General features: G+C 38.6%; 1 protein-coding gene across 1 annotated transcript; it reads left to right on the top strand.

Annotated features, from left to right (window-relative positions):
- The first annotated feature begins 302 nt into the window (after window positions 1–302).
- Window positions 303–10,616, top strand: LOC144972267 (uncharacterized). The gene is made up of 4 exons (XM_078913330.1): window positions 303–518; window positions 2,730–2,855; window positions 3,135–3,246; window positions 7,393–10,616. Exons 1-4 carry the CDS (start codon window positions 313–315, stop codon window positions 8,116–8,118), a joined length of 1,170 nt encoding a protein of 389 aa, XP_078769456.1. The 5' UTR covers window positions 303–312; the 3' UTR covers window positions 8,119–10,616.
- Window positions 10,617–11,991: the final 1,375 nt, after the last annotated feature.

The raw sequence follows: 11,991 nt of genomic DNA, 5'->3' as shown, positions 1-11,991 counted from the left end.
GTCGTGATGTCACACCTTCTACTCGTCCGGTGTGTATATAACCAGCATTTCGCAGAATTTATGGGCCTATTCTTAAGATTACAAGACGTAAAAATAAAAAAAAAAGAACGAGGATGATCTTTATTGACGATCAGCATATATTTAGACTAGAAAATAAGATACCATCACTCTGAAACCGGAATATCAATTACACAAGGTCTGTATTCAGTCCTCCGCAAGAGTGAATTTAAACTTCCAATGAAATTGAAACCAGTTTCAGTTACATCACATTTTTGTTCCCTATTCTTGTTCCACAGATCTTTAGACAAAAACATGTTTTCTCCTGAAATCCCTGCCTATTCCACTCAGCTTCCTGGCTTGGAGTCAGAAAACAAACCAGGGCTCTTGAGTGATTTTACCCGTTACATGTTTGATGTGTTGGTTTGGACGTTGTTGTGTGGCTGTGTCAGTGTGGTGGGAATTGTCACCAATATCATCAATCTCATTGTCTTTGTGAGACAAGGGATATGGACTGAAAGGTGTGACTATTTTAATATATATATATATATATATATATATATATATATATATATATATATATATATATATATATATATATATATATATATATATCTGTTCAGCTTAAACGGAGTTTCCTGATGTGTAAAAAGGCCTATTGTTATAATTCTGATAAATTTGATTTACTAACTATCCAGCGTCGTCCACAATGACGTTGGCTGTCCACACTCTGCAATGACAACTGTCTGCCCATTCCTCTCGTTGTTGACGGCATCTCACATAGGTCTTTATAGTCCATCCTTCTACGCTGTAGGTCATCACTCACTGTACACAGAAATACTTTTACTAATTTTGCCCTCTGGATTTGTCTTTCTGGATATTTTTAGAGAGGTTGTATTTGTTGTTTTTTAAAAAATCTATTGGTTTTTTTTTTGCCATTTCAATTCGGTTGTTCATTTTCATCAAACAGTCGCCATTCTGTGTCACGCCTTCAACCTCCTCGTTTTTCATGAGTATGTATTGATCTTTAACATTTCTGATTTGCAAGTACTCTGTATTTTTTCTTGCCTTTAGTTTGAGGCCTTTTAGCTCGCCTGCTTTGCTCAGATCAATAATGAATGCTGTTACCTCTGAATGGTTAATAGTTAGGATTTAGGTGTTACCCGCAATACCAAAATTATCGATTTATTTCACCTGGTTCATTTAGAAACAGTGAGTCATATATGGTGAGATATTGTCTCAAAAAGGTAGTGTGTCGGTGTCAACCAGATTCAAAAACAGTAATCGTGCGGCTATGTGGTCTTGTGGTATGACACTCGCTTTCGTATCGGAAGGGCCTAGGTTCGAGCCACGCTCGGCACGTAGTTGAGTCCTTGGAAAAGGCACTTTACTCACATTCTCTCACCGTACTCATGTGTAAAATGAGTACCTGGCCATCAACATAATATCGCCTAACAGGTGTCATGTCTCGTTTTACATGTTTCGCGTTGCTGTTGGTCAGGGACCCTTTGTAAAGTGCTTTGAGTAAGTTTATTGCGTTATATAAGAGCTCAATTTTTTTTCTCTTTTTTTTTAGTACGCATGACCAGAAAAGTGTGATTTTAGGTCTTGAAACAAGAATAAATGATAACCCTTCCACTCAATAATTCATAAAAACTTAATTCAAGTCTCATATATTATTCATAATAACTTTATTACGGGCAGCGTGGCTCAGTGGTACGGTCTTTGCTTCGTACCCGAAAGGTACCGAGTTCGATTACCCGCCGCTGCTCTGTGTGGCCTTGAGCAAGTCACTTCGCCCTAACTCAATTTGCGGCGCTGCACTGCGGCTGACGCCCGGGTTATTCTTGTCTTCCCTTGGAATAGACCCAAGAGACAAATTTCCCCTATGAGAATAAAAAAGGGAATATTCTTTTTATCATTATTTTTTTCAAAATAATTTTTAATAATGTAAACCAATCCGACGTAATATCGTTTTGTGACTATGGATCACATATGTGACGATGGTCTCAAAACAGTATTATCATTATGTTGAGGTGTGTTCGAAATGAAGCAATTGCTTACATAGTTAACTGTGAATTACACAATACAAAGGTAAAAGCTCTTCTTTTAAAACCAACCGGCAATCCATCTTTGTTCTTCTTCTTTTAAAGAATAAACCAAAGGACATAAACTATACAGATGTGACAACAAAAATCAAAAAGTAGAACGGAGTCTCTCTTTCTATCCCTCTCTCTCTCTCTCTCGCTCTCTTTCTGCCTCTCGCTCTCTTTCTGCCTCTCTATCTCTCTCCATCTATCTATCTATCTGTCTATCTTTCTCTAGTCATGACTTTCTGCAAGGTGATTTAAAGAATGAAAATAAATTGAATGGATACACTTCCTGATGAGAGCTAGCGCTTGAAACAATGTTGTAGAAGTAAAATAATCATAAACATACTTGAAATGTTATATATGCCTTTATATATATATATATATATATATATATATATTATATTATATATATATATATATATATATATATATATATATTGGCATCCATCCATTATACACTCCGACGTATTCCCAATTTGAGGAGGTTGGTCACGTATTATACACTTGGCCCTTGTTGGATTGTCCTGATGTTTACCATTTAGAGCAAGAAACATTAGCGTTGTGTTTGGTTCAAATTTGTCTGTAGGCCAGAGGGATATTAACTTACTTTAACTTTTATCCTTAACTCTATCCCCCCAGTGTGACAGCGACTTTGGCGGGTCTCGCAGTGGCTGACTTGTGTTGTGTATTCACCATGTTTTTCCACAGTGTCAACTTTGCCATTTTGCTGGCGTCACCTGCTGATATTCCTTGGGATCCTTTAAGGTGATTATATACTATTCAAAAGCTTCGTCATCATCATCATCATCATCATCATCATCATCATCATCATCATCATCATCATCATCATCATCATCATCATCATCATCATCATCATCATCATCATTATATTGTCATTATTATCACCAAACATCACCATTAAATTTCTCGCAACACATGGTGGCAACATTCTACATGTATAAGCATCCATGTTATCAAAGTTCATGCATATAATTTCGCTGGGTTTAAATCAATTTTCATTGCCAAACATTCATTTGTTCACAGTGTCATGTACATCGCCAGCGGGTGGCCTCGGATCATGTTTACGCGAGTGACTTGTTGGATCACGGCCTATGTGGCACTGGAAAGATGCATGTGTGTTGTTCTACCTTTTAAGGTAAATCATAATACTAAAAACGCTGGGGAATTAATCTTTTTGATTTATTTTCGGCTTTCTGTCATCATCATCATTGCCTTTTTCACCCTTGGTCAGGGTATAGGCCACAGACAAACAGTTTCCATCCTTCTCTATCTTGAGCCACCTTTTTTATCTCATTCCAGGTCTTACCACTTCTCTGTATATCAGCTTCTTTAATTCTTCTCCATGTTCCTCGTGGCCTTCCCCTTGATCTTCTGCCCGAGGGTTCCAGTCCAATACTTTCTTTGTTATAGTTGAGTCATTCTTTCTAAGCGTGTGTCCAATCCACCTCCATCGTCTTCTTCCTATTTCCTCTCCCACTGGTTTCTGCTGTGTTCTTTTCCATACTTCTTCATTTTTTATTCTATCCATCCATTTTATTCTGAGTAGCTTACGCATGCACCTGTTTACTAAAATCTGTACTCTCCTTATACATGCCTGTGATGCGTTCCAAGTTTCACATCCATACAGTAGGACAGACTTCACGTTTGAGTTGAAAAGTCTTAGCTTTAGTCGAAGGGAGATATCTTTAGTTCTCCAAACTCTGTTCAAAGATGTGAATGCAGCCTGTGCCTTTCCTATTCGTGCTTTCACCTCTGCTTCCGTGCCTCCATCCCGGTCAATTATAGTTCCGAGATAGCAGAAAGTGTCTATATCTTCGAGTTCCTGATCTTTTACTTTGATCTGCTCCCTTTGACGCTTACCTATCCGCAAGACCTTTGACTTTGCAGGGTGAATTCTTAGACCAATTGATTCCGAGAGGCTGTTTATAATTGTGGTTTTTGCTTGCATCTGGTCCTGGGTGTGGGACAAAAGAGCCAGATCATCTGCAAAATCCAGATCATCCAACTGTGTCCAGGGGGTCCACTGTATCCCATTTCTTCTCCCTTTGGAGGTTTCCTTCATTAGCCAAACAATGGCAAGGATGAACAGGAATGGAGAGAGCAAGCATCCCTGCTTGACACCAGTCTTAATTTCAAAGCTGTCAGTAAGCTGATCTTCATGTACAACCCTGCAACTTGATCCTTCATATATTTTCTTAATGAGGTTTACTATCTATTCAGGGAGTCCATAATGTGCCAGAATTTTCCACAATGTTTCTCTGTCAATACTGTCGAAAGCCTTCTCGTAATCCAGAAAGTTGACAATAAGAGGAGAGTTCCATTCTATAGACTGTTCCACTATGACTCGCAGAGAGGCAATCTGGTCGGTGGTTGAACGGTTTTTCCGAAAACCTGCCGGTTCGTCCCGCAGTTTAGCATCTGTTGCATTCTTAATTCTCTCTAAAATAATACGGTTGAAAACCTTTCCTGGGATAGAAAGAAAGTGATGCCTCGATAATTATTACAATTACTGAGGTCCCCTTTCTTTGGAAGCTTGATAAGATGTCCTTCCTTCCAATCCTTTGGGAATATCCCGTCATTCCAGATTCTCTCAAATAGTGGGTGCAGGGCCTCAGCATTTCTTTCCGCATCAACTTTTAGAGCCTCCGGTGGAATCTGGTCTGGTTCAGCAGCTTTCCCCCTTTTCATCTTATTAATGGCACCCACAATCTCTGCTATCGCTGGTGGATCACAGCTAATTGGTAGCTCAATCCTTGCAGGCAAAATTTCTGGCTGGTTGTCTGGTGGTGGTCTGTTCAGAAGGCAGTTGAAATGTTCCCTCCATCGTTCAGATTGAGCCTCTTTTCCAAAAATAGTTTTCACATCTTTGTCTTTGACTGGTATGTCTGGTGTCCCATATTTTCCAGCAAGTGTCTTGGTAGTTTGATAAAAGATCCTCATGTGTCCTCCAGTCGCTGCTGCTTCTGCTCTCTCTGCAAGTCTGTTCATGAATGCTTCCTTGTCTTTCTTCACAGATGTTTTGACTTCCTTAGCTATGGCTCGATACTGCTCTTGTGCATCCAGTCTTGAAGCCCTTGTTCGGCTTGCATTCACTTGTTCCTTCCTTGTTCTCCTCTTTTCAATAAGGTCGAAGGTGGTTGGACTTCTCCATTCTTTATGTTCCGGTTTCTTTACCCCCAATACCTCGTGGCAAGTTGTTATGTAGACTTCCTTGATTTTTTCCCAATGTGACTCTACATCTATGTCTTCCTCGAGCTCAGTAAGAGGTTGGAATCTATTAGTCAATTGTAGTTTGAATTTCTCATTCTTTTTCCCATCAAGTCCATTCTTGTATGTGATCTGGCCCCATGTTTTCTGAGTCGGAGCTTAAGCTTTGCCAATAGCAGGTGGTGGTCTGATCCAACATCTGCCCCTGTCCGTATTGTCACATCTTCCAATGAACGTCTGAATCTACGAGAGATACAAAAATGATCAATCTGATTCTCTGTCACAGCATCTGGTGAGACCCAAGTTGCTTTGTGGATCCTCTTATGGGGGAACACTGATCCTCCAATCACCAAACTGTTGAATGCACAGAAATTTGCAAATCTCTCACCATTATCGTTCATTTCTCCCATGCCATTACGTCCCATGATACCTTCATAACCTACGTTATCCTGTCCCACTTTTGCATTAGCATCTCCCATCAATATGTTGATGTCTTTCCTTGGCAACTTGTCAATGACTTGTTGTAGCAGACTATAAAATGTATCTTTGTCCTCATCTGTTGCATCATTTGTTGGGGCATAGATCTGTACAATGTTCATGCTGATCTTCTTACTCCGTGTTGTTCCCATCCTCTCAGTGACTTCTGGGCAAACTTGCTTAGAATTATTCCTACTCCCTGTGTATGAATCCCGTCCCCTCTCCCTGAATATATAATCTTCTCCCCAGAGTTGAGGTGTTTCTGTCCGGATTGTATCAGTGGGTTTCGCTTACTCCAAGTATATGCAGCCTGTATCTTCTCATCTCAGTCACAACTTGAGAGCTTTTTCCTGCTTCATACATGGTGCGAACGTTCCACGACGCAATTCGAAGCTGCTTGTTTGGCGAAGACGTCATCGGGTCAGCAGAGTCCTTTCGGCTTTGTCTGTTGTCCTTCATAAATTCTGTAATTCCAGAAACTCTTCGGTCGCCCAAGCTAAAAACAGGATTTGGTTTGTCTGTCTGCGTTTCTGTAACGATTTGAGTTTAACGGAAAGGGGTGTTAACCCTTTGCCAACCCCCAACCTGGAGGACCAGGTGACTCGAAGATGGGAGAATCACACACCATTAGTCGCCTTTTACGACACGCTGGCTTGGCGTTGGGCTATTCTTGACACTCTCAGTTGAGGGACCCCGGACACCACACGGGGCTTCGGCTTTCTGTGCCATTGGTTATTAAGTACTCGTCCTTTAGAAGTAGTTGGCGATTACATCTGGTACAGGTATGCTTTTGTTGTGGTTATTTTGATCTGACGTCAAACAAATGTAATGAGCAATCAATGGTAGTTTTTGAAAATAATTTCATTACTAAATTTGGGGTTCAACAAGGTTCCGTCTTGGGTCCCATTTTATAGCATCATTATAACGAATCTGTTGTGATCTGGCGTGTCTGCATAGCGCCATAGAAGAGTGGGTCCATAAAACAATGCAGATATTGAGTAATAAATTGAAAGAAAATAGCATTACAATCCCTTCAAGTGATCAGGATACTCATTATTAGAAATAATAGGCGTCTTAAAGAACCCTCACACTAGAGTCGCGATAGCTCAGTTGCTCGTTTATCTGTCCTGTAAGCAAAGTGACTGATTTGTAGCTCTCAGTTGAGACGAATATTTTTGTTCTGATGCCTCTGTCCATCCAAATGTAATTAAGTGTCCTTAACGGTCAGAACTGACGGGGGAAAACATTGCTATAAACAAAGAGCTAACACAAAGGGTAGCAATTAATTGTTTCCTTTCTGCTATTGCTACAGAAACCGTGCTATAGGTTTCCAAAAGATGTCAGGGTGAACAAGATTTTTAAAAGTCATATTAAAGTTAAACTAATTAGAAATGTTAAACTTTGTTTCAAACATTTTTAAATAGTACATTCACACCACTTGATATAACACAAACTCAGCCAAAATGTAACATTTTTGTCTATAGATTAACTTTTCAGCATCTTTAGCATTCCGACATGATAGATTTCTGTAGCAGGGTAGTAAATTTAATATACAAAGTCGAATGTCATACTTAGAATCTATTTTTGTTTGTTACAGGTAAAACAACTGTTTACAGCGTCTAGGTCAATCTTCGTGATATGTTGTATATTTTTGTGCATAATCGGGTCATATATCCCAATATTCTACACACAACGTTTGTCAAACGTCCTTGACCCAGCTACAAATGTAACTAAACTCCGAATGGTTTTCACAGTCGAGAAAGAAAAAGTGGAGATAATATTACGTCACACAAATGACATAATTTTCCCAACTATATCAATGTCCATAGTAATCATTTGTACACAATTAACAATCGCTCGATTAAACGCTTCGTCAAAATGGAGGAAAAAGAACGCGAATTCTGGCTATGTCAGTTCTGAAGCTGGTACTGAATTAAAAACTAATCAAAACAACACTGCAAACAGAGAGGACTACTCAAATGAAACGAAACAAAAATCTGTTACGTCGGTTAAAAAGTCGACTACAGTCCCAGCAACATCTACAAAAGAGACAAAAGTTGTAAAGATGATTACTTTTATATGTACAATATTCATTATCTGTAACTCACCTTGTGTTATTCTATTCTATGTTCAATTGGTGGTACCGGAAATTGCCAACAACGGACGCTACCATAACTTATTTTATGTATTGTATTCAATGGACTTTTTGTTGGAAACAATCAATTCTAGTATTAATATCCTTGTCTATTATAAAATGAGTACCAAATACAAGCAAGAATTTAGACTTCTGTTTAGAATGAATGGTGACACAGTTTCATGTTGAGTTTTGACATTAATTTATCTATTACAAACCCCAAGGTATCAACACATAATAGAAAATTATGTCGCAGTTTTTTCATTTCAATCTTTAAACTTTAATGTTCAAAGGGATGTATTTGCAAAAGGTCCCCGGACCTATCACTGCAAATGTCCAATTACATTCCAATCAAAACATGGAACAGCCACAGATTACTTTGACGAACAAGTGCATTCAAAACTGTTTAGAAAGTTTCCAAGCATTCAACTTCCGTTATGTCCGGTGGCAGGACATTCCAGTCATTTATTGTTTGTCGGGAAAAGCTGTATTTGGATGTGTCTGTTCTTGTAAGTGGTCGTATATATTGTGATGTTTAATCATGTTTATTTGAGCTTTTATCTAGCGCAATATCCACTAAACGTGCTCACAGTGCTTTACAAGGGGTCCCTGGCCAAAAGCAACACTCGACATGTAGGACGGGACATGAGGTGTGTTAGGCAATCTTACAATTTCGGACAGAGACAACGCTGTTAACGGCCAGATACGCATTTTACACCTGAGTACGGTGAGAATGTGAGTAAAGAGCCTTTTCAACTATGCGCCGAACGAGGCTCAAACCCAAGACCTTCCGATCCGAAAGCGATTGTCTTGCCACAAGACCACATAGCCGCATAGATGATGATGATGATGATGATGATGATGATGATGATGATGATGATGATGATGATGATGATGATGATGATGGCTTTTCTGGGATGATAAAATACTGTTAAAAATATTAGAAAGAATTTAGAAATGAGGGTGATCGGGAATGAAAACAAAGATCAAGAATCTCCTAATTAAATCAAGAAAGTTGGCAGCCCTGGCCGTGATGAACTCGAATGCAGGCTCTCATGAGTCTTTATCTCCATGTCACAATAAAATAATTATCAACTTTAAGCAAAATTTCAAATGAAATTTCATCCACACCGGGATAGGCCACGACTGTCAACACTCTTCCAGTGGTGACAGATGTTTTGACAAATGTTTTTACTCCTCCTTTTCAATGATGTATTGTATCTACGTGTTGCATATCTCTGATTTGCTTTTTATGTAGTTTGGGGTGATGATGGGTGATAAAGTGTAATTTTATTGCCTGATGGCTTTACATGTGAACAACAGATGAAAAGATTTTTGTTTGACAGTGTGTTTTTGGGATATAAATAACACTGGCTTGAGGACCTATGAGTGTCATGTTTGACTCTCACTCTCTCATACGTACTATTCTCGGATATATAATAAGAACTAACCAGGTTGAAGTCTTGTTTCTATTTTTAAAAAGTATCATTCCGTCTTTATGAACTATGTCTCTCTCTCTACATGGTAAGTTTTGCTATTTTGTTGGCTTGGGATCCCTTTAAAAGGGCTTAGATCTCAATTTGTGGATTTTGCTGTATGTAAAATTGTACGGTTTGTAAACAGAAAGGCTGAACATATCTTAAATCATGCAATCTCTCGTTATTCATCTCGTCAGAGCTCCACCACTTTTTTTTTACTTGTTCCATTGCTTTCTTGATAAAACTGTAACAAGTTTTGTGGTTTTGTGGAATGACACTCGCTGTCAGACCTATCAGTTCTTGGTTCAAGTCCTCTGGGTGGCATAAAATTGATTCCATGGAAAAAGTTCCCTACTCACATTCTCTCATCTCATTCAGTTGTAAAATGAGTATTTGGTCGTTGTGTCTTTCAAATGAAATTGTAATATCTCCTTAAAGGCACCATTTCTCGCTCTAAATGTTGCTTTTGACTTGAGACTCCTTGTAAAGCGTTTTACAATCGAAGACCTTACAATTCTGATAAAGAGTTTAGTAAAACCAATGCGAATTGTGCCTCACAACGGTGGTACTGCTCTCTTTTCAAAAACTGTAAATTGGTTTACGATTTCCACACTTCACCAATTGTCCATTACCCACTCCAAATGGGGCTGACTCAGATCTCACAGAAAGCTTTGAATTTTTAAAAATCTCCAAAATCTTGAGCTTTTACATAGCGCAATATCCATTAAATGTGCTCAAAGCGCTTTACAAAAGGCCCCTAACCAACAGTAACATGTAACTTGTAGAACGCGAATTCTGGCTATGTCAGTTCTGAAGCTGGTACTGAATTAAAAACTAATCAAAACAACACTGCAAACAGAGAGGACTACTCAAATGAAACGAAACAAAAAGCTGTTACGTCGGTTAAAAAGTCGACTACAGTCCCAGCAACATCTACAAAAGAGACAAAAGTTGTAAAGATGATTACTTTTATATGTACAATATTCATTATCTGTAACTCACCTTGTGTTATTCTATTCTATGTTCAATTGGTGGTACCGGAAATTGCCAACAACGGACGCTACCATAACTTATTTTATGTATTGTATTCAATGGACTTTTTGTTGGAAACAATCAATTCTAGTATTAATATCCTTGTCTATTATAAAATGAGTACCAAATACAAGCAAGAATTTAGACTTCTGTTTAGAATGAATGGTGACACAGTTTCATGTTGAGTTTTGACATTAATTTATCTATTACAAACCCCAAGGTATCAACACATAATAGAAAATTATGTCGCAGTTTTTTCATTTCAATCTTTAAACTTTAATGTTCAAAGGGATGTATTTGCAAAAGGTCCCCCGGACCTATCACTGCAAATGTCCAATTACATTCCAATCAAAACATGGAACAGCCACAGATTACTTTGACGAACAAGTGCATTCAAAACTGTTTAGAAAGTTTCCAAGCATTCAACTTCCGTTATGTCCGGTGGCAGGACATTCCAGTCATTTATTGTTTGTCGGGAAAAGCTGTATTTGGATGTGTCTGTTCTTGTAAGTGGTCGTATATATTGTGATGTTTAATCATGTTTATTTGAGCTTTTATCTAGCGCAATATCCACTAAACGTGCTCACAGTGCTTTACAAGGGGTTCCTGGCCAAAAGCAACACTCGACATGTAGGACGGGACATGAGGCGTGTTAGGCAATCTTACAATTTCGGACAGAGACAACGCTGTTAACGGCCAGATACGCATTTTACACCTGAGTACGGTGAGAATGTGAGTAAAGAGCCTTTTCAACTATGCGCCGAACGAGGCTCAAACCCAAGACCTTCCGATCCGAAAGCGATTGTCTTGCCACAAGACCACATAGCCGCATAGATGATGATGATGATGATGATGATGATGATGATGATGATGATGATGATGATGATGATGATGGCTTTTCTGGGATGATAAAATACTGTTAAAAATATTGGAAAGAATTTAGAAATGAGGGTGATCGGGAATGAAAACAAAGATCAAGAATCTCCTAATTAAATCAAGAAAGTTGGCAGCCCTGGCCGTGATGAACTCGAATGCAGGCTCTCATGAGTCTTTATCTCCATGTCACAATAAAATAATCATCAACTTTAAGCAAAATTTCAAATGAAATTTCATCCACACCCGGGATAGGCCACGACTGTCAACACTCTTCCAGTGGTGACAGATGTTTTGACAAATGTTTTTACTCCTCCTTTTCAATGATGTATTGTATCTACGTGTAGCATATCTCTGATTTGCTTTTTATGTAGTTTGGGGTGATGATGGGTGATAAAGTGTAATTTTATTGCCTGATGGCTTTACATATGAACAACAGATGAAAAGATTTTTGTTTGACAGTGTGTTTTTGGGATATAAATAACACCGGCTTGAGGACCCATGAGTGTCATGTTTGACTCTCACTCTCTCATACGTACTATTCTCGGATATATAATAAGAACTAACCAGGTTGAAGTCTTGTTTCTATTTTTAAAAAGTATCATTCCGTCTTTATGAACCATGTCTCTCTCTCTACATGGTAAGCTTTGCTATTTTGTTGGCTTGGGATCCCTTTAAA

The sequence above is a fragment of the Berghia stephanieae genome, chromosome 5 (genome assembly GCF_034508935.2).
Source record: "Berghia stephanieae isolate SIO BIC M18660-M18661 chromosome 5, UCSD_Bste_1.3, whole genome shotgun sequence".
NCBI classification, from domain to species: domain Eukaryota; kingdom Metazoa; phylum Mollusca; class Gastropoda; order Nudibranchia; family Aeolidiidae; genus Berghia; species Berghia stephanieae.
The sequence above is the reverse complement of the archived record's forward strand: the minus strand, read 5'-3'. Positions and strand labels throughout refer to the sequence as shown.